The sequence below is a fragment of the Camarhynchus parvulus genome, chromosome 21, assembly GCF_901933205.1.
Source record: "Camarhynchus parvulus chromosome 21, STF_HiC, whole genome shotgun sequence".
NCBI classification, from domain to species: Eukaryota; Metazoa; Chordata; class Aves; order Passeriformes; family Thraupidae; genus Camarhynchus; species Camarhynchus parvulus.
The window spans coordinates 3,078,805-3,104,743 of record NC_044591.1 but is presented as its reverse complement, the minus strand read 5'-3'; the positions used below and the strand labels follow the sequence as shown (position 1 = coordinate 3,104,743).

The 25,939-nt window shown below is 46.7% G+C and overlaps 2 protein-coding genes across 5 annotated transcripts; one reads left to right on the top strand and one right to left on the bottom strand.

Annotated features, from left to right (window-relative positions):
• The first annotated feature begins 12 nt into the window (after positions 1-12).
• On the top strand, positions 13-12,252 carry MTHFR (methylenetetrahydrofolate reductase). 4 transcript variants are annotated; one of them, XM_030963756.1, is made up of 12 exons: positions 13-295; positions 2,996-3,247; positions 4,291-4,529; positions 4,813-4,923; positions 5,090-5,283; positions 5,747-5,997; positions 7,312-7,446; positions 8,292-8,472; positions 8,863-9,045; positions 10,353-10,454; positions 10,673-10,792; positions 11,405-12,252. In XM_030963756.1, exons 2-12 carry the CDS (start codon positions 3,006-3,008, stop codon positions 11,600-11,602), a joined length of 1,956 nt encoding a protein of 651 aa, XP_030819616.1. In that variant the 5' UTR covers positions 13-295; positions 2,996-3,005; the 3' UTR covers positions 11,603-12,252. The 4 variants fall into 4 exon arrangements, with proteins under 4 accessions (XP_030819616.1, XP_030819615.1, XP_030819618.1 ...); XM_030963758.1 differs by lacking the exon at positions 13-295 and adding an exon at positions 3,352-3,438 and having other exon boundaries at positions 3,177-3,261; XM_030963755.1 differs by lacking the exon at positions 13-295 and having other exon boundaries at positions 2,800-3,247.
• A 1,315-nt stretch (positions 12,253-13,567) lies between these two features.
• C21H1orf167 (chromosome 21 C1orf167 homolog) lies at positions 13,568-25,489 on the bottom strand. Its single transcript, XM_030964041.1, has 13 exons — positions 25,426-25,489; positions 25,074-25,249; positions 24,524-24,621; positions 23,553-23,736; positions 23,003-23,120; positions 22,051-22,260; positions 20,461-20,603; positions 16,558-16,822; positions 15,887-15,995; positions 15,436-15,643; positions 15,200-15,335; positions 14,340-14,450; positions 13,568-13,627 (listed from the first exon to the last, which is right to left on the bottom strand). The coding sequence occupies exons 2-13, from the start codon at positions 25,235-25,237 to the stop codon at positions 13,568-13,570; spliced, it is 1,806 nt and encodes a 601-aa protein (XP_030819901.1). The 5' UTR covers positions 25,238-25,249; positions 25,426-25,489.
• Positions 25,490-25,939: the final 450 nt, after the last annotated feature.

The following is a 25,939-nucleotide window of genomic DNA, read 5'->3' as shown; positions in this document are numbered from 1 at the left end:
CGCTCCCCCTCAGTCCCGATCGGCCTCGCCTGCGCACGGCCGCGCTCCCACAACCGGCACGGCCGCACCCCGTCCCTTGCCGACAGCGTTTCCTCCCGCAGCCCCGCCGGTCCCGCCTCCTCGGCCCGCTCTGGCCGCACCCCCGAGGCCCCGTCCGGCCCTCAGCCCCGCCCCCGGCCCGCGGCGCCATGTCGGGTGAGGGCAGCCGCGGGCCCACACGTGACGCGCCCGGCCGCGGCCGCCTTTAAAGCGCGGCGGGCGAGCGGCGCGGGCAGCGGCCCGGCTGCGGCCGCAGGTGAGCGGGGCCCGGGAGCGGGGGTTCCATCGCTACCCCACCGCCCGGGGCTCCCCCCGGCCCGTCTGTCCGCCGGCTGCTCCGGCCGGGCCGTGCTGCTGGCGGGGTGAGCTTAGGTGAAGGGGCGATCGGGCTGCATTGACCTGCCTGGCTCCGACCCCTTCCCTGGCACTCGGGATCGCAGGTGCTGCTCCTCGCCTCCTTCCCCGGCTGCCGGGCTCTCCCCGGCCCTTCCCCCTTGGCTGTCCCGTGGCCCCTCAGCTGGTCGGGCGGTGGATGCAGCCCCGGGCCCCTGGGTTCCCCGCCTGGCCTCGGCCTGATGCCGTGGCCCTGGAGCAGCGCCGTGCAGCGTGTGCAGCCTGTGAGAAAAAGGCATCTGCTGCAGCCGAGTTTAGTCCGGAGGGTAAAACTGAGCTTAGGAGAATGCAGACTCCACACTCTTTGTGTCGGTGTCAGCTCAGGGCTGGAAGGAGTTGGAGTACCAACATCATAAAAACACAGCAGGTACATCCATGGTGAGCATCAGAAGTGTGCTGAGCCACGGATCTTTGAACTCTGCAGTGTGACAAAGACAGGAGCAGGAGTGTTGACAGGTGTTAAGAATTGTCTTATGTTGCTGCTGTTCTTGTTGTTTAGGCTTATCTTTTTTCTCTTTGCAATAACTAGAAGTATCTGCCAGCAAATCTGTGATGTGTATCATGGTAAGGAAATTGTTCCAAATGCTGCCTGTAGACAAAAACCTAAGTGTGCCTTTTTCATGTCTTCGTTATTTGATATTGCTAGTAAGGTAAGGAGCTTTGCTCAACAGCCAATCTCATTTTATAGAGACATAGAGACCTGAACGCTTTTTCCATGTGATGGGTGTTAAAATCTCAAATCAGAAAACAAAGCTCCTTTGATTTGCCTGCAGGGCTGTGCCGTGCTTGCTAGGAATGTGATATTGGGAGCTGACAGCATGTGATTGTGAGCTGCTAGCTCGATCACTAACGTGTGCTTGGGGATAATTCTCCCAGATTAGTGCATGTGGATGTCAGGCAGAGTCTTCTGAGCCTAGTCAGGGCTGTGACTGTGCACCCAGTTGGGTTTGCTTCACCTGTCAGTAGGTCTGTGCTGCTGATTTTTACTGCAGCTGCTGTGTTGGTACACAAGAGAGCTTGGAACAGAAAGCCTGCGCTTCTTTCTCACATCTCCTGCCAGCTGGACAGGTTCCTCAGGTGATAAAAGTAGACTTTCTCTCAAAGGGTTTTGCTTGATTGGCAGCTCAAGTGTAAACATTAGAAGGTGAGTTCAAAGTCTTCTTGGCTGAACTAAACCCACAGACCTGATGATAAGGACTGAGAGTGTGATGGTTCACGCAACTGCTTCCTCCAAAACAGCTCCAAAGTTACGTAATACTTGGACATGCTACTTCCCAGTGAGAATTTTAAGTTTTGGCAGGTACCAAAGCAAATAACACGGATCCAAATATTGTGGTAGCTCTTCCATAACTGTAATCCCTACCTCGTTTTAAAGGCACAGGATGGGACATTTTGCAGAGCTAAGTGGAGTTGGGTATCCTAAACCTATTTGAACCACTGACTTGCAGTGCTGTTTTGCTTTTTGTAACACCAAGCAAGCACAGCTGATCTTGTTGCAAGACAGGAGATTGGTCCCTGCTGGCCTTGTTTCCAAGCAGCCGCAATTGTTGGCAAAGAGTTGAGTGTGTGCAATGGGACTGGCATAGGGGGCAGTTGTCTGTGGAGATGGTCTGTCTTGTGGAGAAGGCTAATGGTTGGAAATGCAGGTGTGAAGCCAGCAGAGAAAACAAATGACAGTTTGTGGGGATGGCCTGGTCAGAGGGGATTCTGTGCTTTGTTTCTGACATAGCAATAGTTTGTGCATTCTTGAGTACCTGCCCCATCAGCACTGACTTTCCTACCTATGTTGTAAAGCAGTGCTGCCTTTTGGGCACAAACAGGATGGAAACTCTGAAGATGAATACAGTACAAAAAGCAGCTGCAGTAGACAATAAAAAATATCTGCCAGCATGCCTGAAATATGGGTCTTCTCAAGCCAGGTCTCATAAGCTCTTGGAGATCTATTTCACACCCAAGATAGCTCAGCTACATTAGAAGGCATAAAATCAGCAGGATGGCTTCTGTGGTAGTGTTGGAAACAAAATGGTTTTAATAAAAGGCGAAATAACAAAACTTCTTACAGAGAAAAACGGAGACAAGTGCAAGAGGTTCTTGCTCCTGGTAAAACACCTCACAAAAGCCATTTGTTTCTTTCTCTTCTTTTTTTAGCAAATTGCCCAAGCAGGACTTTCTGGCTCCTGTCCAATTAGGTATCCTTAAGTTTGAGGTGAAGTCCCCCAGGTCCTGTGAGGTGTCTTTTTCGCTAATTCAGGAGAGAAACTTTTGGGCTTATTTCCTTTTTAAGGGGACAAGGGATAGTTTTGTCACTCCATCAACAAGGGGCACATTCCTATGCATGCCCAGCCCAAGGCTACAATCACTATCAGCATTATCTAAACATGCTTTTTCCTGTGTTTTCTCCAGATTTCCCGCTATAGCTTACAGTGAAACCTGGCAAAAGGTGATGGTGATGAATGCTGGGTCTTGGCATAGGCTTCTTTAATCATCTGCTGCTCACCCCAGCAGTGCCTGCTCTGTGCAGACACCCATGTACTGACTGTCCTCTTTGTGCTCCCCTCTGCAGAGCTCCCACCATGGTTAATGAGACCCAGCACAGCTGCAGTGCCAGCTCCAGCTCCAGGTCTGATGGCGGCAGCAGCAGCGGCAGCGAGAGCTCCAAGGACAACTCGCGCTGCTCCACCCCGGTGCTCGACGCCGACCGGCACGAGCGGCTGCGGGAGAAGATGCGCCGCCGGCAGGACGCTGGAGACAAGTGGTTCTCCCTGGAGTTCTTCCCTCCACGCACAGCCAATGCTGCTGTCAATCTCATCTCCAGGCGAGTGCTGCAGGGTAGGAGAGGGGAGGTGTCTGTGGTGGAGGGCAGGGAAATAGCTAACTAACAGAGGCAGGCTCTGCTCCATGCTCTGTCTCCCCTTCCAGGTGACGAAGCAGGTAGTGGGGCTGTGCTTTCCTGCTGAGGAGGGTAATGGACACCAAGTAACTTGTCTTCCTTGGAGGCCCTGAAGAGTTAAGTGTCACGGTGGGATTGCTGAGGGGCCAGGTTGTTTCCCCACTCCCATGCCCTGGGAAGATAGAGTAACCCCAATGTCACATTCTGGGTCTGAAGCATAATGCTGGGGCAGAAAAGTACCTAGTAAAAGCAGAAAATATTCCTTGATGGACAGTGTGCCAAAATTTCTGAAACAGATTCCCATTTCCTTTCAATATTCATCCAGCCACTATGATTTGTGCCTCTGTACTACAGTTTTCAGCCTCTGACATACATATCCACATCTACATGCTAAATGAAAGCTGATAGGTCACAGCAGAGCTAGGAGTTACTCTGGAGCCCCAGGAGCCACCATGGACTTAACCTGGAGGAGAAAAGGGTATTTCATAATTCTTTTTATAACTGCTATAAGCCAATGCCATACGTTGAACAGAAGGGCCTGTTCACCTTGGAGCCGGAGAGAGACAAGTTAGGGAAGCCTTGTGGCCTCTACAGCTCAAGCTGGCAACAGAGGGCTGCAGCATAGTGTCCTATCCCAAAAGGAAAGGGACTTGCATTGCTGTCTGTCAGAAGCTGTATCAGTCTATCAGAGCATGCAGGGAGAGAGTCTGTTGTACAGAGAACACCTCCATTGCCTTTTCTGCTATGAAATTGTAAGCTGTTCCCCCTACAGCCTTCAAGGGTGGCTTTCCTGATTTACATCAGCCACTTGCTAAACTCTTAGTGCAACACTTTAGTGGTCTATCCTGTTGCTGTCATCCAAGCTCTCTCTGCCTGCTGCTGGCATTCTAGCAGTGAGCAGGATACTCAAGGCACAGGGAGGGGATTTGGCTATCTGGTGTAGGCTAACACAGCTTTAAACCCCACAGGTTTGACCACATGGGAGCAGGTGGTCCCCTCTTCATCGATGTGACGTGGCACCCTGCAGGGGACCCAGGATCCGACAAGGAGACCTCTTCCATGATTATTGCTTACACTGCAGTTAACTACTGTGGCCTGGAGACCATCCTGCACATGACATGCTGCAACCAGAGCAAGGATGACATCACAGGGCACCTGCAGAAGGCCAAGAGGCTCGGGCTGAAGAACATCATGGCGCTGCGTGGAGGTGAATCCTTCTGTCCTGTGATGTTAGTGCAGAGGCTGTGCTGCTGCTGTGTCCAATTCCAGAGTAAAACCAGAGAAGATTTAGGGGCTCCTTCTGCAGGAATGAAATGCAGAGCCCTTTGTTAGCAATGCCTTCAGCTCAAGGGCAGACAAAACCAGTCCATAGGTAAAACTGCAGATTTGGGAGTTCACCTGTCTTCCTTTTGATACCAGGTTTTTACAGAACTACCCGATCTGAGTTCAGCAAACAGTTGGAGAGAGCTGTGGATTTGTTTTCTTTTCAGATCCTGCTGGTGAGGAATGGGAGGAAGAAGTAGATGGTTTCAACTATGCTGTTGATCTGGTTAAGCATATTCGCAATGAATTTGATGATTACTTCGACATCTGTGTGGCAGGTAAATGCCTTCTATTGCAGAGTGTGCAGGGTCTGTGACAGGGAAATCAGCTCAGCAGTCCCTCCCTGGACCAGGGCTGTGACCGTACAATCAGATTGGATACTTCCTAATTTCTGCATGTTGTCCTGACCACCATTTTTCATTTTTTTTCCCCTTCTCCCCAAAGGCTACCCCAAGGGTCATCCTGAAGCAGAGAGCTATGAGGCAGACCTGAGGCACCTGAAGGAGAAAGTCTATGCTGGAGCAGACTTCATCATTACACAGCTTTTCTTCCGACCAGAAACCTTTCTCAAGTTCATGAAGGATTGTCAAGCCATTGGCATTACCTGCCCCATTATTCCTGGCATCTTCCCTATACAGGTGAAATCCAGTAATTTGGATTTAGGGTGGGAATAAGGATTTAGGATGTTAGGTATTTGTGGGTCAGGGCCTGAGAGAAGTCTGTAAATATCCTCCACAAAATTTCAGGGAAGAGAGACTGCTGAATGTAATAAATCTGTCGGTGGTATCCCAAATTAAACTCTTAGCCAGCTAATAACAAGCTGAAAAGGTTTCTTGTGCCCATATGGCAAAAAGGGATACAAAGGACAACGGCCTGCAAGTCTTGAGATCACTCAGTATGCTAGGCTCAGGCAAGGATGTGGGCACAAATACTAAAGTGACATGACCTGGACTCTGTTACCATCCTAGAGATGAGGCCTGGGAGTTGATTCCAGGAGCCCCAGTTCTAAATCTCCTGCCACAAAAATCATGATAGAGTACCTTTGTTAGTGGGATGGCAAAAAAGGGTCTTGGTAAAATGATAATCTGCATTTTCATCCAGGGTTACCACTCCCTGCGCCAGCTGGTGAAGCTCTCCAAGCTGGAAGTGCCCCAGGAAATCAAAGATGTGATTGAACCCATCAAGGACAACGACGCAGCCATCCGGAACTACGGGGTGGAACTGGCAGTGTCCATGTGCCGGGAGCTGCTGGACAGTGGGATGGTGCACGGGCTCCACTTCTACACCCTCAACCGGGAGGTGGCCACCACCGAGGTCCTGAAGCGCCTGGGCATATGGAACGAGGACCCAAGGTGAGCACAATGTCTTGGCTTCTGTTAGTTGCACTTTTCTGTCCATCTGTCCATCCATCCTGTCTACTGAAAGTACAACTAATGGATGGGTGTCACCATGATATTTTCTGAAAAATCCCTTTGCCAGGATTGTTCTCCTGAGAAGATGAGAAGCCTCAGGAAAGAAATGTAAACAATAATCATCTGATTGTTTGGAATGTGGTTTGGAGGTTGCTTACCAACAGGTGCATCTTTGATTGGTTCCATGTGAATTGTTTTTAATTAATGGCCAATCACAGCCAGCTGTATTGGACTCTGAGTCTGTCACGGATTTTATATTACCACTCTTGTCTAGCCTTCTGATGTCTCCTTTCTCTTTCTCCAGTATAGTTTTAGTATATATTTTTCATACATTATTATAGTATAATAAACTATAAGAATGTAATAAAATATAGTAATATAATATATAGAAATAATAAAATATAATAATATAATAAAATATAATAATATAATATATAGAATTATATAGAATACAAAATATATAATATAATATATATTATATATACAATATAATATATCAGCCTTCTGAGAACTTGGAGTCAATTCTCATCTCTCACCTTGTCCTGGGGACCCTCACAACAACACTGCAACAGATGGGTCAATACCTCTACTCTCCTTTTCTCCTTTTTTCTTTCCTTTTATCACCTTTTGCATTTATTAGTTCACCCTTCCTGCAGATCTCCAACAAAAGCTGGGAGGAATAGAGGAGACAGCCAAAGGAGGAATTTGTTTTAGTCAAGTAGCTTTAATGCAGGCATTGTGGGACTTGAAAAATCCAGAGCTTAGAGCTGCCACTTGGAAGAAGCATGTTTTTGATGACCATCACAAGTCCTTACAGGCTAGGGGTATGCTCCCACTGTGGATTTCTAGGGTTCTCTGCAGCTGAGAAGGGGCATGTGGACTTCTCTCTGAGTCCACAGGCTTCAACACAGACAGGAAGAAGCAAAGGAAAATTGACAGCTGTTTTTTATTTTTCCTTGAAGTAGTTTCCCATAGTGCTTTGCCCTTACCTTTTCCACTTTCAGGTCAGTGCTGTACCTTAACATTAAATAGACCCTCCTGAGCATCCTGTGAGGGAACTGAGTAGGAAATATTTTCCATAAAGGAAGAACAGTTTTCTGTCTTACTTCTTGACAACCAGAACTCTTCTCAGCCCCCGTTACTTCTCCTCAGGGGCAAATTGCACCACGGGAAAGGCTTCCAGCCTTTAATGGAAAGTCAGCAGAGGAACTGTGTTAACATCTGCTCATGGTATTTAATTCCATACCCCTGCAGGCGGCCTCTGCCCTGGGCAGTCAGTGCTCACCCCAAGAGGAGAGTGGAGGATGTGCGGCCAATCTTCTGGGCCTCCAGGCCAAAGAGTTACATCTACAGAACCCAGGAGTGGGATGACTTCCCCAATGGCCGATGGTAAGCTGGCACCTGCTGTGGGGGTCCCAGTGGTGGGTGTCTCTGGGTCTGGATTGAAGGCACTGAGACAGTAGTTCATGTTCACACTCAGGTGTTTATTATTTCTTATCAGTAAAACAGTCTCACTACTGTGAGTTGGGCAGCTTTTCATTAGAAGGCACAAAATGGCCAACAGTCTCTTGGTACAAGGGCTTTTCAGACTAAACTGTCCAATTAAGAGCTGACACCTGGATTATTTCCCTTTTAACCCAATAACTGATCCCAAAGAGCTTGTGCAATGAAGACTTTTTAGCCTAATTACAAAATGCCACCCAAACCCATGGAGAAGGAGGAAGAAGAAGCATGAAGAAGAAACCCAGGACAACACCCTGTGCCCTGCATCTTGCTGCCATCCACAACACACTAAAAATCCCAAAACCTCAATTTCTCACCAAGTGATGCACCTACACTACTCTCTAGAATCTATTTCACACTTTTGTGGGTTCCAGTCTATGTTGAAGTCTGGGAAACTTTCTCCATGAATGAGGGTCAGAGTCAGTGCTGCCCTGGGGGTCAGGGCACCCCAGAGCAGACAGAGAAATATTCCCAGTGCCCTGGGTTTCCACAATGTGTAGGAAGGCAGAGCTGTGGTAGGAAAGCCTGATGTCCCAGGCACACCTGAAGTAGCTTTACCAAAGTGGTCCCCTGTTGCTTGGATTTGGGTGAGGTGAGGTGAGTAGCACCAGGATGTTGAGACTTTTGGTGTCAAGGTGGGTTTTGTTGTGTACTTCTCTTGCTGCTTGGCTCTCTTCCTGCATCACCAAATCAGCTCAGTAATTTCAGGTCTGTGTCTTCTCCCCTTACAGGGGTAACTCCTCCTCTCCAGCTTTTGGGGAACTGAAGGACTATTACCTCTTCTATCTGAAGAGCAAGTCTCCCCGTGAGGAGCTTCTGAAGATGTGGGGAGAAGAACTGACTAGTGAGGAAAGTGTCTTTGAGGTGTTCACATGTTACATCACTGGAGAACCCAACAGGAATGGGTACAAGGTGAGAGGCCAGGAAGGGATGGTCATTTTGGCACAAACAGTAGTGCACATTTTCCTCTTGTTCCTGGTACCGCATTGTTTTTCTAAAGAAGAATTAGCACTTTTCTATCCAAAAGGATTTCCTGGCACATTGGTTGAAGGGGGTCCAACAGCCAGAGCTAAGGCTCAGCATAAAAGAAAAGCTGCTACAGTATGACAGGACCAGTATTGATGGACTTCAGCAGTCATTCTTAGAGTTGTGCATATGCTAACCCTTGAACCAAACCTGGGAGTTCCCTCCTGAAGCAGGTGTGTTTGAGACTGTTAAGGCACTGCTGAGTTACCTCAACACCCAGATGGAAATCCAAGGGTTGTTAGATCCATGGTGAGCCATCCTTTCTCCTCATGGCAGGTCACATGTATGCCTTGGAATGACGACCCTCTTGCTACTGAAACCAACCTCCTGAAGGACCAGCTGGAGAAGGTCAACAGACGAGGAATCCTGACCATCAACTCCCAGCCAAACATCAATGGCAAACCATCCACAGACCCCATTGTGGGCTGGGGGCCCAGTGGAGGTTATGTTTTCCAAAAGGTACTGTATAACTCTGGGCTAGGCAGCAAAGAGTTGGACCTACTTTGGTCTCTGTTAGGCTGGGAGGTCCCAGCCTTACATCCACATAATCTTTCTGTCTGCACCTTATCTTATTGCATTCTTGGTGAGATAAGACAAAGCTCCTTTGGTGTCTTAAGAGCCATAATGCCATCTCTACAGCTGACTTCACAGCTATTTTCCCCCACTTCAACACATCTACTGAACACCTCTAGAGTTTTGTGGTTTTATTCTCAGCAAGTAATGATTGGTAACTTATTTCTAGAGCAGGGCTGTGACATTTTATATATACACATGTGCCTGCCCCCTGCATCTGATTCAGTGATGCACAAAGCACCCGGATTTTTCACACAATGGGAATCAATGAGGTAGTATCTCTACCACCCAGCATCTCATGGTGATAAATAGATATTTTAAAATTGCCTCTGTCCCTCTGTATGTCAGAGTTCTCCACAGTTGCCCCCAGCCCATGCACTGTGCTTTGCTGTTTAGACAATGGTCACAGTTCCTACCCTGGCCTGCAAACAGTCATGCCTGCCATGCTTCTCTCCCCTTGTCAGGCATTTCTGGCCCTAGAGCCTTGGCTGTGATAGGAATATCCCATCAAGGTAAATGCCAGGCAAGTAGCTCCTACTGGAAGACAAAGCATCCTTGTTCAAAAGGGATCCAAACCAGTAAGACCAGAGACCAGCAGATGGCAAATGCATTTATGTTTTCAAAGGAAGAAATTCCCCTGAGGTGAGGGAAATCCATCATCTCACGCAATTGCCAGGAAATGGGGGGAGGGGAAGCAGTTGTTGGGAGCAGCCAAGCACAGAATTTGGTTATATAAGCACACGGGGAGAATTGTGAACAAAAGATGAGGACAGGGAGTGGTGCTTGGGAGAGGCCAGCTGAGACCCCAGAGTTCTGCTCTCACCAGGCTGGGCTGCCTTGGCAAGACACTGCTGTAAAATGAAGATTAAGCTCAGGCTTCTTCCAAGCTTCCTTGTGCAGCAGTTGTGGTAACACTGGAGTTTGTTCCTGCTCATGGACTTACCTGGATGACAAACAGGCAGCGTGCAGCTTTCTTCAGTGCACTGTTCCTGGGCTGTCCCCTCTGCTCTCCCCAGTTATTTACAGCTCACTTACTACAGAGGCTCGAGCAAGAGTAAATCAGTGTGTGTTTCTGGGGATGAACATACAAGGCAGCCCAGACTCTACAAATATCATTGTTTACCTGCATTTGTCCAGTTCTGTTGTGATTTAAGGTTCTGATTCTCTTCCCCCTTCTCCATCCCTCCCTGCAGGCATACCTAGAGTTCTTCACCTCCAGTGAAATTGTCAGGGCACTGCTCAAAGTGCTGAGGAAGTACGAGTTGAGAGTGAACTACCATATTGTCAATGTCAAGGTAAGGCCATTATTCACAGGACACTTTCACCACCTTGGGAGAGAGACAAATACCAAATATGAGGGCTGATGAAAGGAAGGGAAAATAAAGCACATCAGCTGTGGTGTGCAGCAGCTGTCTTGTCCCTAAACAAGGAGAGGGTAAATACACTTTTTCCAACTAACTCAGTCCTCTCCTCCAGCAGTTTCTTCAGAAAGGTTTTCCTTCCTTTGTGTCAGGGTGAGAATATCACCAATGCTCCAGATCTGCAACCCAATGCTGTCACCTGGGGCATCTTCCCAGGCAGGGAGATCATCCAGCCCACTGTAGTGGATCCTGTGAGCTTCCTCTCCTGGAAGGTGAGTCCTGCCTTCTGTTGGATACATTGCTGTGATGCCCTGGAAATTCAGAGTGTCTGGTTTAGTTTTAGTCTCTGACACTTCTCATAGTTGAGGGCTGTTGCTATATTGGCTTGCAGAGGTCTTGCTCCTCCTGCTCCCTCAGCTCTAGAGCTGTTGCCAGACACAAAGCACCCAGTAACAGGGACTGAGAGCTGCTATTGTTACTGTACCAGGCCTCAGAAGAACACGAGATTCTGATAATTTTCCCCTCTGGTAATTTTCCTGTGCCAGAAATGCTGGCAGGGGAACAGAAACTCTCCTGTCAGTTGTACCCTATGCAAGGGGATTATATCAGCAGTTACCAAACTGGAAAAGAAGGTGGACAGTGGCTCTTCCTCCCCTCTTACACATACAGGGGCAGCACTGAGCCATCCATTGTACTGCAGTGTGTCTCCTTTCAGCTCTGAGCACTTTCTGCTGACTGGAAAGCAAAAGCTCCTTGCTCAACTCTTGCCATTTGTACTGTTACACGACTGGCCACAGTCTGGCCAGTCATGTGTAACACACGTACCTAAATTAAATAACATGAAGATGTCTCACAACTGCCAATTTTTGTTGTTCCTGTGGCAGGATGAGGCCTTTGCACTGTGGATTGAGCAGTGGGCCAAGCTCTATGAAGAGGAATCGCCCTCCCGCATGATCATCCAGTACATCCATGACAACTATTACTTGGTCAACCTGGTGGACAATGACTTCCCACTAGAAAACTGCCTCTGGCAGGTCGTGGAGGATACTTTTGAGCTGTTGAACTCTCCACCTCAGCAGTGAAAATTCTTCTCTAATCTCTTACTTCCTCCTCCCATCCACTGACTTCGGGGAAGGCAGCAGCTCCTGTGTTGACAATGAACACACTCCCACACCGTGACCAGGGTGGTGCTCTGATCTACCCACACTTTGTGCTCCTCTCTCCCCACACAAAGGCTGCCTGAGCCATTCTCACTGAACACTAGCCAGAACTACCTGAACCTCTGAGCCGAGGCTCAAGACTAAGCCTAAAGGCCAGGGTCTGCAGGATGAAGTGCTGCTAATCATGGTTAAGCTAATTACAGTAACTGAAGGACACCAGATTCTGGTAACTTTCCCCTCTGGTAACTTTCCTGTGCCAGAAATGCTGGCAGGGGAACAGAAACACTCCTGTCAGCTGTACCTATGCAAGGGGATTATATCAGCAGTTACCAATCTGGAAAAGAAGGTCAAATTGCTTTTATATTGCACTCTTATAATATATTTCACAGTTGATCATCAGGCACTTTTGCACTCACTCCAGAAGAAGGTTCAAATTTTATTCCTAACTTTTCTCCTTGTATTGTATTTCCTGTTTTCTTTTTAATAGGACTATGGGAATTTCCATTTGGATAAGACTAAGTAGGAATCATACTATTTCCTAGATTACATACAATAAAATATATGCATACAAATGTCTCTTTTATTAGGCCATGCTCTAGCAGAGACTCATGTTGTTTGCTAATTAACCACCTGGCACAAGGGAAAACTTTAAGAAAATCAATTGTTTCTGGGGCAGTTCTGCCTTCACTTTCAAAGCGTGTCCTGAGTGTGACCCAAGTTCCATAGTAGAGTGGAGAAAGTGTAGCTGGTTACTTTTGGTAAATTCTAGGATTTACACTATTTAGCTCAATTCTGCAAGGTCAGGTATTCTTTTCCAATGCCTGTAGGGAAAGATAGGTTAGCTTTCCGGAAAGATAACCTATCTTTCCTGACCTAATGACTCTTAACAGCCTCAGGCCCCAAGGCATTGGAATAAGGGGTTGGGGAAGCTACTGAGGCTGCTTTGTGTACTTAACAATCCTGCAAAGCTGCCACAGGCTCAGAAAACTACCTTGGAGCAGTTCCCAGTGGGATTTCAAGATCCCTGCCATGCTGTGAGCATCTCTTTCAAACAAGCAAGGAAGAAAAGCCTTTTCCAGATTGTTCAGACCCTCTTGTTACAGCTGTCTGAGAGCGGGCTCATATATCCAGGGTAATTACAAGGCATCAATCATAGAGGCAAGTAATGGGAAGGCTGGGGATCAGACACGCCTGTCTAGCCTCAGCAAAGCTTTTGGTGCTCAGCTGTTCCCAGCAGGTTTCTTCATACCTTGCCCATTCAGCACAGAAATGAAGCAGCAGGAAGCAGTCAGGAGGTTGGCCACCCACTGAAAGGCTTAATGAAGAGCTGATGGACCTAGACAGGGGGAGGAGGTGGGAGCCATGTGGAAATCTGCCCCCCCTCCAGGGGAAAAGCCAAATCTAAAATAAAAGAGCTGTGTTTGCACCTACCAATCCAGACTTTGAAAGCAAAAGGATTCAGCACCCACAAACTCCTGCTCATCTCTAAGACTCTATTTGCATACTCCCCCCTTGACACCAAGCTCCTGTCCAGGGAAAAAACACTGAGTAAAAGGAAAGCCTGCAAGGCTTTTTTGCCCTTTAATCAGAACTCCAGCAAAAGCATGGTCCAGAGAAGAAGAGAATGCAGCCTCACAACTGTAAAGAGGTTGTTCTCCATTTGTGTTGTTAGGGAGGTAAGATACAAGTCCTTTAAAGAGGACCTTTCACTAGGTACAATCTCTCCTGGTTGTTCTTTGGCTGTCATCCTTCTGACTGGCAGCACTGCTTTTATTGTAAGAGCAGAGTGTTCTTTCTTGACAGCACAGGACCACCTCTTTGTTGTGACAGGAGCTGGATCCTCCACGTGTCCTGAATTGAGCAGCAGCTGCAGGCAGGCCCCTCCATTCAGCAGGATTTTTTGTCCTTACACTGGAATGCTGTGAGCTGCCACCACCTTCCAAAGGCCTGAAAGAGCAAAGTGTACAAATCAAACACTGGGGTTACCCTTGAGGGGCTGCAGCCATTCTTACAGAACACATAAACATGGCTTTCCTAGCAATGGCTCTGCCAGCTGCCTTACCCTTCACTCAAAACCCTTCCCTGTCTCTCCTGGAGCCAATATGGGGCATGCAGAGTACAAATCAATGTGAGAGAAGAAAGACCAATGCCCTCTAATTTCAGTACCTGCTCCTGTCTCCATAAAGAAGGCCCTAATCCTGCATGAATCTTTGGGAGGCAGGCAGAGAAGCAACTGGATATGAGTTCTAAGGCTTTGCCTGCTCGCTCAAATTCATAAATTCATAGTGATTTGCTTGCCCCTGGGTGCAAGTCAGCACAGTCCTCCTGCACCAATGTGGAGCCTGTTTCTTCCCTGAGTGGGGTCTCAAGAGGCAGGGGATTAGAGGATTAACACTACTAATAACAGCAGGGAAGGGGGCACATGTCAGGGAAATTGACTCCTGACACAAAGCTTTGAAAAACACCCATAAATGAACCCATGTAAAGATGGAAGCTTTTTTCCTTTTTTTACTGGCAAGTCCCATTCCTTGATGTATTCAACTTCTCCCTAAGCAAGTGCATTGTGCAGGCAGAGAGATACAAGGAACACCAGTTGTCCCTTTGGGGTGCTTTTTGTATCACTGAGGTCCACTGAATTAAAGAAGGCATAAATGCTTACCTGAGACAGGAGGCTCCTGGCTTCCTTCTCCAAAAGATTCTGCACCACACAGCTTTGCAAGTATCTTTGTCTCCACACCCTCCAGGCCTTTTCTATCAGCCGCTGCTGGTCCTGCCAGGAAAAGAGGCAGCCCACAGATTAACTGGCCTCTGGCAGGCAAATGACCTCACTTCCCTCCAGTCCCATCTTGTTCCTGTTGCTTTCCTGAGTCCCTCTTAAAAAAGACTTAAAAAAGACTTTGCATTGGTAACAAAACAGAGAGGACTAATAACAGTGCTCTTGCTGAGCTACTCTCTCCAGCACAGTGTGGCTAAGTCCCAGTACCCTGGGGAGAGGACAATGCCCCATTGTGCCCCAGCACAGCTCCTCAGTGACTATGGATATGCTCACACTACACAGGCATCATCTTGTTACCTGGGCAGGCCAGAGCACAGCTCACACAGCTAATGCCCAGCAACCAGGCAGAACATGGCTATGAACAGAGGGGGAAGCCAAATGACAGCTCTTGGTAAACTGTGGACACCAGTGGGATGTATCAGGAACACAGATGAGGACAAAGATCATAATAACTGCTGTGAACTTCTTGCACAGTCTACAGACAATCTAGACAAATCCTGTTTCAGCTTCCCATCTGTAAGGGCAAAACACAACTAAATCTGTGGATATGCCAGTCTGTCAAGCTGACATTCCAAGAAGAACAATGGAAAAACCAGCTGCAGCAGTAAACCAGGGTTTTTGGTGCATACTGGTATTTGTTAAACCCCCAGCTCTCATCTCCCAGGATGCATGTGAGGCTGCAGGCAGAGCAGGCTTGCCCAGTAACCCCCATCACTGCCACCCCAGTGGCACCAGACACTCACCAGCACCTGAGCCAGTATCACCACCCTGCTGGCTTCCCTCCACTGCTGCCACCCCCTTGCCAGACAGAGCAGTTTCCTATCGTGCTGGCACCGGCGCAGTACCACTGTGTGATGCCACCTCTTCAGATATCTCCTCCTGCAGGCAAAAGAAGCAAATCAGCTTTACCAGCCATACAAGGGAGCCCTTCCATGATGGTATCAGCAAGAGGAAGCCCAGAGGCCTGAACTCCACTTACCCAAGCCACTTCTTAGCCCACTCCTCCAAGTCCACCCCTGCTGTGTTCTCCTGGATCCTTGCATGTGCATGAGAGGGTCCTACCACATCAGGTCTCTCCAGCAACCTCTCAGCCCTGTTTTGGCTCCTGTAGATCACCAGCCAGCGCTGAATGGCACTGGGAAAAAGTCCAGTTGGTGCTGAATCTTCTTCTCTGCCTCTTCTGCTTTCTAAGAAACAAAAGAGGAATCATACAGGAGCTAACCTTGGAGCTAGAGAGGGAGACATCAGAGCTGCCATGAGCTCTTAGTCCTTCAACTCCTCAACACAGTAGAAATCAACTGAGTTTGATTGCCATGAGCTCCTGCTCCACAGAGGAATCCCAGTCATATAGCTGGTAAACACCAATCCCCTTTCCCTTACACTCTCCACATGGGTCTGTGAAAGGAAGAGAGGAGGGAGAATCTTCTTACTCATGGGCCAAGAGAGAGCCATCTTTCTGCTTTTCCTAACACCTATGAGGGTACTGCGCTGCCGTAAGCACTGGGAAAAGGCAGCTGCTCTGGTCCAGTAGTTGCAGGCCTGCAAACAGAAATAACACAGCTGCAGCCAAGAGTAAACACAATGCACACAGCACTCACACAACCCAGAGAGACAGGCTCACAGCTCTGCAGGTAGCTTAATGTGCTAGACCCCAGGCTGGAAACTGCACAGATGAGATCCCAGCAGGACTGACTCAGCCCTTCCAAATCAATGGACCTCTTTGTAGTTTGCTAGCTGTGAGTCTTTTGAAAAAAGCTGCAACTCTGGCAGCTCACTCTGCTCTGCAGGGACAGTGATTATCCCATCTTATCTTTGAGCAGAGAGGAAGGAGTGCTCTCATCTCTCTGGTCAAAATGTCCCCTTTCCTTATTGCTGTGCTCCATATGGTTGCTGCAATCAGTGCCAGATTATGGTGATGAAGTTGTGTGCACAGTCAGTGAAGAATTTCACAGCAGGGACTAAGCAGTCACCACAAATCAAACCAGGTTTTTATACAAGCCTTGTCACACTATCTCAGTGCCTCATGACTCACTGAGTTAATAATAGCTGTCTCATAGAGACCTTTATCTCCTCACACTTAAGGAGCTTTATCTTCTCTTACTTGCTTGACAGTAGCCACAGATCCCAGGCGCAGGGCTTGCTGTCCTCTTGCAGCCACTCGCCAGCGATGACAGGCTTTACCTGGAGAGGGCTCCTGCCACTTGTGGTTTCTCCCTCCTGGCACTTGTTCAGCTCTCCAGAGTTTGTCCCTCCACTTAACAAAGCTCCCAACCAGGAGACGGTGCTCTCTGACTCTTTTAAAATAAGAGAGGGCTTCACGCTGCCTTAGTTTACATGCAGTGACCTGGGCCCAAGTGACAAGGCACCTGAAAAACAGTTCCAAGCACAGAAAAGAAGATGCCTAAAGTAACAATTCCATGTCAGACCAAATTTCACCTTCTCACCTGCCCTGCAGTATCCCACATAAATGGCCAAAGCAAGACAAAGAGCATTCAACAAGAAAAAAGCCTGTTCCTATTACTGCTGTAATCAAGATTTATGCATTGACCTCTATGCTACGTATTTTTCCAGTGCCTCATCTTTGGGAGGTGCAAGTTCAGACTCTTCAAGTATCTTTCTGCTGAAACCTGCCCTCCTTTTACTTCGGGTTCCCAGCACTGTTACCTGTCACCTACTCAAGAAACTCTGCTTCCCTCTGGCCATTTTAGCATTTCCTCCTATTCAAAGGAGGAAAAAAAATAAATTAATTAGCCAGTCTTCAGTCTATCTCTGTGCTACCAGCTGACCGAAAGATGGTGATTGATGAAGGCTTTTTCATTTTTCCATTATGGGATGAGAGTAAAACTGTTAAAATCTCCTTCAGCATGGAACCCAGCAGATTCCTGAAATCTGCTTGCAACATTTATGACAGCCACTTGCTGTCAAGATTCAGATTTTTTTTTCTTGGCTGTCACAAACTAAGGCCCTGTGTATGTGGGATGTACAACTAGAATCTTTGCAAAGACAATTTTATTCCAAAAAATCAACAACTTCAGGAGTTACTATAATCAGCACTGTAAATCTGTACCCACAAAAATCTCTCTGTATCTCACAGGCTGATGCACAGGAGGTCAGTCTTCCTCTGCAAGCAGAGAATGCAATCTGCTTTTAATTCTAGCTTATCCTTTTGGTTCCTTGTTCCATTTGGACCTTCATTATGCAAATCACCCCACTGCACCATAGGGCAGAGGTGTGACTATCCTGCGCCTGGCAGGCTTTCTGGAAGATCAAGAGAAGCTGTCCCAGGTTATCCCAGCACAAAAAACGCCCCCCTCAAAAGAGAGAGAGCTCATCCAAGTGAGAAATTAGAAGCACTCTCATCAAAGGAGACTCAGAAAGAAGATTAATGGTGGAGACATACTCAACAGGAAGGAGCAACATTAAGGGCTTATACTAAATACAATTCCCATGAGGGAGCCACACAGACAGATTTGCAGAGGAAAATGCAATTGAGCAGGGTAAATGCAGAGTCTGAACATCATAGCCACCAAAGTTTTACTGGGTTTTTAGTTGCTCTTTCCTCTGCAGATCTTTGTGTCCTCTCAGTCTGAACCTGCAATTCAAAAGAAAACCTGAGAGGGCCAAACCTGCACTTCTCATACCTTAAATGAGCCCTTGGCATAAATAATCTTATTAATTCTTATCCTCCTGAATTATTTTAGAGAAACACTTCAACAATCCTGGTTCACTACAGCTCGAGACTTCTCTGCACTTCAGGCAGGCACTGGCCTCATAAAACATAAACTACAAACAAAACTGTTTCCCAATAAGAAGACCACTGAACACAGTTAAGAGAGAAAAAAATTAAATTCTTGTGGTTTTGGGATCTGTCAACATAACATAAGACTCAAAGACAGACTACAGCCTCACCTATATTGTAATAACACCAAGATGAGTTGAATATCATGGTTCTCCCTCCATAAGCTTTATACTGCTTTGCTGCAGGAACAAATCAATCTCAATTTTTCACATTAAATTAAAATCAACACACTGTGTCCAGAATCTTAAAAGACTAACTTTGTAAACATCAGATCTCTGTAAGTTCTCTGCCCACTATTCCTTTCAGCAAATACTGAAGTGCAAACAAGGCTTGCAAATTTTAAACTGCACAAATTTGTTTGCATCTCCCCCCTTCTTAGTGCACAAATACCACCCTGCACAACAACAAGAATTTTTGAATGGGGAAAATGAGGTGGGATGTGAGGCTTTAGGTAAGAGGCTTCTTAATAGAGACATCCTCAGAGAGGATACTCCTACAGAAGCTCCATTTATACATGAGCTATCCACACTTTCAAATCCAGGATAATACAGTGGATACTACTACATAAATTGCTCTTCATGCAGAGCTTCCCTTGGAAATGCTTTGAGAGCAAGAAACAAACCTGTGCAGGAGAAAACGTTCCCAGAATAAAACAGCATATTTCTGCTTCCTTGTTTGGTAATACCATGTGTGCAGGACCAGCCTCTTCTTCTCTTGGCAGCGGTGCCAGGCCCATTGCTGCTGCAGTTCTCTCAGAGCACGCTTCCCTGTGAGAGAGAACACCCTCCTGAGTGAGCCCAGTGACTGTTTCTCCATTGCACAGTCCAGATAAGAGCAAAGAATACATCTCCTGCAAACACCAAATGGGACCAAACTTGCTAAGATTTCCTGTCCTCTCTTTAGCAGCTAAAGAGACTTTTCAATTCACCTTGTAGCTTTTTGTCTGCAAGGCAGTCAGACCTTCTTTCAAATTTTCCCTGCAAGAGATCACTGATTACTTCCACTCTTATCTGCAAGGCAGTTTTCCATTAAAAACTGGGAGTTTTTCTTCCCTGGCACAGTGCAAGTACTTAGAGCATATGGAATTCCTTGAGGGATCAGGATTGTTAAGCCACTCCAAAAGATACACCCTGTTCCCAACCTGACTAGTCTGAGGAGACATGTTCAAACTTGGAATGCTGCATGGAAGTCCATTTAACTCCCCAGCTGCTAAAATACACTGCTTGAACACTCTTTTCTGCAGGTAGAAGTGTCAAAGGAGCATCTTCCCTAATATAAAGTACAACAAAACTGTAGGTCACATGTCCTATTGATGGCCAGAAGAATGCAGTGACACATGCACCTACTAACTCCTGGAGTGGTATGTGCCTTTCCAGAGGAGCAGTGCACAGAATTCCAGCCAAAAGTGTGACTTTCTCCATCCCAACTATTCCCAGAGCTGCTCTCTTCTATAGAGACAAGTGATGCAGTGGGATGGGGTAACTCACTTTGCCAGCAGGAATGCCAATGCCACAGAGCATCAGCAGTTATCTGGTGAACATGACACCTGAATCTCTGGTCAACTTCCACTTTCTGGGCCAGTCTCCTTTTCCACAGGCTGAAAGCCATCTGGACACAATGAACTCCATGTTTTAGGGCTGCTGCTGCTTCTTGGCTCTTATTTTCCATGACCCAGTGGTGCCAGCTGAGAAAGGCTCTGAGAAGAACAAAGGTTGCTGCACTGACTGTGGGAACAACTCACAGAGATATACACCTTTGTAATGGAAAATTTAACAACAAACATACACACAAGGGAGTTTTGGAAACACATCTGATCTGTAAACATCCTTTCCCCATTAAACGTCAGGGGAAATGATGGACAGGACAAGCTGGTCAGAGTTAGATTTTCTGTCCTGGCTGTGTCAAGTCTGTTGTGCTCTTCAGCTTTGGAATCAGTAGAGAGCAAGGCCAGTTCAGTGGATAGGAAGTTACCAGGACTTGTTATCAGCAGAGCTGGGCTTGCTCTAATTTGTGCAAACCAGAAATTATTGCGTTCCTACATAGTAATTTTGAAGCTGGGAAAACCCCAAAATAATGGGCTGCAAAACTCCCACTGAAGACAAAGTAAAATAGAGGAAGAATTTTTTTCCTTTTTTTTAATTAAAGCACGTGTAAAGCTTTTAAAACAGAGAGCTTTAGGAAACTTCTGGAAAGCATGATCCCTACCGAGACAGCTGAACGCGCCTGCAGTGCTGCTGGGCCTTTACATGATGTTGAGTTCGAGTTGACCAGACAATGAAGCACCTCTGCAGGCAGTACTGCTCTGCTTGCTGCCAGCAACTCTGCACCTCCTTGTGAGAACTGCAGCCCTGTAATCCAGAAAGGCAAAAAAAAAAGGCCTTGAACTGCTGCTATATCAATTACTCCACACAGCTCAGCCGTGTCTCCTTGCCACTGTCACTTCTGTGATTGCCCAGCTCCATCCCTAACCCATTCACCCCACATGAACAGCCAGACATGAGGGTCTAACACATCCTTTTTAAATCCCTGACATGCCCCACATGAACAGCCAGACATGAGGGTCTAACACATCTTTTTTAAATCCCTGACACCTGCCCTACTTCCACTCAGCTGACAAATGGGAGGGAAGAGTTACCCTGAGAAAAGCCTCATTCTCCCAAATCTTTTGTTGGAGAGAGAACAAAATAGCAGTGAGACCTTCCATATGCTGATATTGAAACCCAAAGGCTCTTTGCTAAATCTGAATATGCAGAAAACACTTGGATATCTACATTTTACACAACACTTTCTAGCCTTACCTCTTCCCATGCAGAGTAACTGGTGAGAGCCTGGGAATTATTATCTGGACTCTGTAGCACTGAAGAGTGGAACTGATTTCCCACAAACCAATTTCTTCTGCAAGGCAAAAGTGTTGGGTGAGGAAGGAAAGAAAGAAGAAGATAAAAGTCCCCTGGAAGGATGCTGTGACATGACATGAGGGATTATCCGGAAGGGAGGAATTCAGCCAGTTCAAACAAGGGGTCTCTCTTACCAGCATCCCAAAAACCCAGTCTCCAACTCACCCAGATCCAGGGGAGGAGCTCTGCAAGCACAGCTCAGCGGGCAGCTCTGTGCACTGGTGGAGTTGAAGGAAAGAACTGTGACATGACACATGTGTGACATCCTCAGCAGTCAGAAGGGAGGAGAAGCCATGCTGGCTGCTGTCACTAAGACTGCATTCCTGCAGGTGTGAAGGGAGGAACATGCTGTGAGGTGAGTGTCCTCACAGTGGAAGAGCCCAGCTAACAGCTCTGACCATGCCATTTACTCCTTTTCTTATCAAGGATTCAGGCAAATCCAAAATGCATCCAAAGGAATTGCAAGCTAGCCATGACACCTCTGGAGAGCAAACATGTAAGTGGTGGGAAAGTTATTTCTATACTAATAATTTCCATACTGAATCCAGAAACACATGTATTTCTATATTGAGAAAAGGGGAAATGAGCATATACACAGTCTCAGTGAGGAAGCTCTTTATATCTCATCCCTTCCACCTTGCAGCCACAAACAGAAGCAACTGTACAAGGGAAACTCACTAGCTCAGTTTCTCACATCTCTGATGAACCAGAAAAGGCTCAGAGAGCATTGACTTTACACCTTTAGATTTCATTTCAGCTTGAAGACCCCACAGATTCAGCACTAAATTTTAAGCACAGTTTGCTGATGACAATACCATGTTGAAGCAGAAATTTTCCCCTGAAAAATCCCAGCAATTTAATACCTCAGAGCAGTCTAGGTGTTCCAAGACCTTCTCACCTTTTCCAGTGAGCTTTGAGAGGTCAGAGTAGCTGGTGCACTGCTGTCAAAGCCAGATGATGTTGAGAGGTCCTCAGAAAACAGCATGGCAAGAGGTTCCTCATAGACAGCTCTATGCAAGTGCTTAGAACTTGGTTCAATTGTCTTCAGCATGAGATACTTTTGGTGCCATAATCTCAGAGTTTTTCTGAGTTTACACTGCTCCAAAGTCTGAGAGAAAGAGCTGAGACAGAAGATTCTGAGACAGTAAAGTGAAAGAAGGAGAACACCAGAGGGGGTGACTAGCACAGACATGATGGACAATAGATAGGGTAAAAGGGGCTCTAGCAAAAGGTTCAGAAAATCAAGTGGACACTACTAATGGGGGCAGGGCTCTAGGGACTGGCTCTTCTGCACTCACTCAGCCTTGTGATGCTCACACAGCCTTGTTTTCCACAGCAGATATACTCTCTGCAGCTTCAGTTTTTGGCAGAAGTCATCAAAAGAATAGACTGTTTTCTCCAGAAACTCTCTTCTCTGTCTCTCTCCAGTCCATGATGTCTGACCTTCATGCCTCTTTGTCACAGCCTTGTCAGCTGCTGAGCTCATAACTGCTCCTTAACCAGTTACATAAAGGAACAAGAGATTTTCTCAAGGCATTCCAACTCAGACCAGCCCAACCCTCACATTGCTTCTTCTCAGCAAGGTTTAAGAGTTTATGTTTGGTTTATGATGCAGAGCAACAAACCTCCCTGTAGCTTCACTGACACACCCAGAACCAGTCCTCTGCCCACTCTGGTTTGTTCACACCCTGTATCATCTGAGCCCCTCTCTTTTCAGTGTACAAGAGGAGGAAGGAGCCTAAACACCTCTAAAGTTTAGATTCTGCACAGCCCCCAAACTGCTCACCATAATGCTGCCTCCATCGTAGGAGGAAGAGGTTCACCACTGCCTGCTTATCTTCTCCTCTGACCTGCAGCATCCCAACCCACTGCTGGAAGTGCTTCCTCAGTGATACTGCTCTGAGATGGGCCAGGTTGCACCTGTCAAGTGCCTTCTGCTCAACAGTCTCCTTCCATGTACTGAAGCACCTGAGAATACCAAAGGAAAATGTTGAAAAACACTTATACAAGCTTATGTGTCTTCCTGAGACTGGGTTTAGTTCAGGAAAGACAGAGACACAAGCTGTCCCCTGAGCTTTTTTTTGTTTATTTCAGTAAAAAGCCACTGTCATGCTTAGAGCACAGCAGCACAGTGGCTGCTCTTGGGTTTGGTCTTTCAGAACATCAAAAGTCAGGACAAAAAACGCTTTGGCAGTGCACAGGAGGCAAGTCATAACATCTTTGGCCACAGCAGTTCCTTTTTATGTTTCTACCCCTACCTTCATCTTTATTAACTCCTAAAACAAAAGGATAGATGGCTTTAAGATGGAGCAATTGTTACTGTCTGGGTTGGCTCTGTTATTCCAGGAACTTTCAGAGAGAACAGATTTTTCACATGAAAACCAGATCTCACCAACTCACCGGGAGACCAAGTTTCTTTGGATTTGAGTTGTCAGTGTTAGAATCTTTTTCATTTCCAAGCTTTGAGAATGCCACATCCAGAAAATGTTTCGTAGCTTCTTCTTCTCCAGCAGAGCACGGGCTTCCAAAAGCCTGGCTTCCTCTTTGCTCAGCAGGTCCTTCTGCAGGCGCCACAGTCTGAAAGCTGCTGTGTCACAGGGCAGGAAGAGATTGACAGGAAGAGAAATAGCAGAAGAACTTCAAACAACTTCATATCACACAGCAAACATTCCCTGGCTTAAATCCAAGCTGCCAGAGGAAGGACACTTAAGGAAGGCAGTTCACATTGCTGGAGCAACACATGCTGCAGCTGAATTCATACAAGGAATGAGGCAAAACTTGTATGGAATGGTGAGTGGCCATCCTCCACCATCACACATACTGGTCCAGCTACGTGTGTCACTGTTGTAGTTTCTGAAAAATCCCCTTGCTCAGGATTTTTCTCCTGGGAAGCTGAGAAGCCTCAGAGAAAAATTAAAACAATAATTATCTGATTTGCTTCTCCTGTGTTTTGCTGCTTTGGAATGTGTTTGGACATGGTTTACCAACAGGTGATTGTTTCATTGGTTTCTGTTGTGAATTGTTTTGACTTAATGGCCAATCATGGCCAAGCTGTGTTGGGACTCTGGAAGGAGTCACAAGTTTTCATTAGTATCTTTTAACCTTCTGTCTGTATCCTTTCTGTATTCTTTAGTATAGTATAGTTTAGTATTCTTTAATATAATATAGTATCATAAAATAATAAATTAGCCTTCTAAGAACATGGAGTCAGAGTCATCATTCCTTCCATTGTCTGGGAACCCCACAAATGCAACATACTTGCAGGATCACATTTGGAAAGAGCTCAAAGCAACAACCAGACACAAAGCCCAAAAACTGGTGAAACAGTGAATACCTCCAAGCTGTTCCAAGGCTGTGGAATGTGTGCTTACCAGCCAGCCGCCTCATGTCTCTGATTGCTTCAACTCCCCAGCAGAACTCATCTCCTCTCTGCCTGTGACGAAGCTGTGTCCACAGCTCTCCCTCCATCCTGAAAGAGCCACAAACATGCCTTAACATCCAGCTGTCTAAAGAGGCACTCACAGAACAGAATCCAGGGCTCTCCTCTCTCTTTTTGTCTCAATTTGTTCTTCTGCCTTCAGAATTAGAAGCTTCGACAAAAGGCTTTTCTTTTGATAACTCTACTGCTAGAGACTGTAGTATTGCCTCACTCCAACCTCATTTACCCCTGTATCACTATGCAGGTGATAGCTGAAGCAAAGAATTATCTGTCAGACACTCAGGCAGCAAACACTGGTGCACAGAAGCTCTGAAATAGGACTGTTTAGTTCTTAACATTAAACTGCTAATTCTTGCAGTGTTTATCCACAGCAATACATCCAAGGACATGGAAACAAGTCTGCCATCATTCGAGAAAAAAATTTCCCTGTTTGTAATCCTCCCTTTGTCCAAGATAACAGAAAGAGAATACTCTCTGCTTACCTATGAGCCTGCTCCACTTCCTTTGAGTATCCTGTTGCAAGCTCATGCTGAGCTGAGGTTGTCATAGTGGCCAATCTTCCTACTCCAAAAATCCCAGCTGATGAACTTTGGGTGTAGGAGTAAGGCTCAGGCTGCAGAGCTTCCTTCTTGCTCTGTTTTGCCATAGCTTCCTTCCACTGAAGAAGAAACCACACGATCAGAACAAACTGCAGACAGAGTATTGGTACCAGGGTCTACATGACAGAATTTCACACAGGGTACCCCTTCCTCCTCCCTGTCTGAACAGGATTTGTGCCTTCTCTGACTGCACAGCAGAAAGTTCATGGCACCACTGTCCCCAGCCAGTGCTCACCCTCTGGAAGCTGGCAGCTAGCAGAGTTGAAGCATGTCTCTGCTGGGCCACCTCCAATTGTGTCCTTCTTTGGTGCACAATCCACTGCAGAGCATCAAAGCCCTTCTGAAGCAGCTGGTGTCTGTAAAGCTGCGTGGCTGCCCTCTTCCAAAGGATATATCTCCTCCAGGCTTGGAAACACCTTGCTAGGATTTGTTTGTCACACAAGTGCCAGAAACTTAAAAATGAAAAACAGAGGTGAGTTCCTGTTAACAGAAAGTTAAACCAGCCAGGAGGTGGCAATCAGAGTTCAGCCATCAAGTTGTAAAGAGGTTATTTCAAATCATTCTCTCTAAAGAATGGAAAACATGCAATCTCACACCAAATTAAGGAATCACTGTTGCTAAACAGGTAGCAATCTCATTCATGTCTTATCTACAATTTGAATTCCATCTGATGGGTAAGTCTACATCTTGATCTTCTCTAACTGTGCAGTGAGCATGTGAGAATTTGCTGCACTGATGATACCAACACT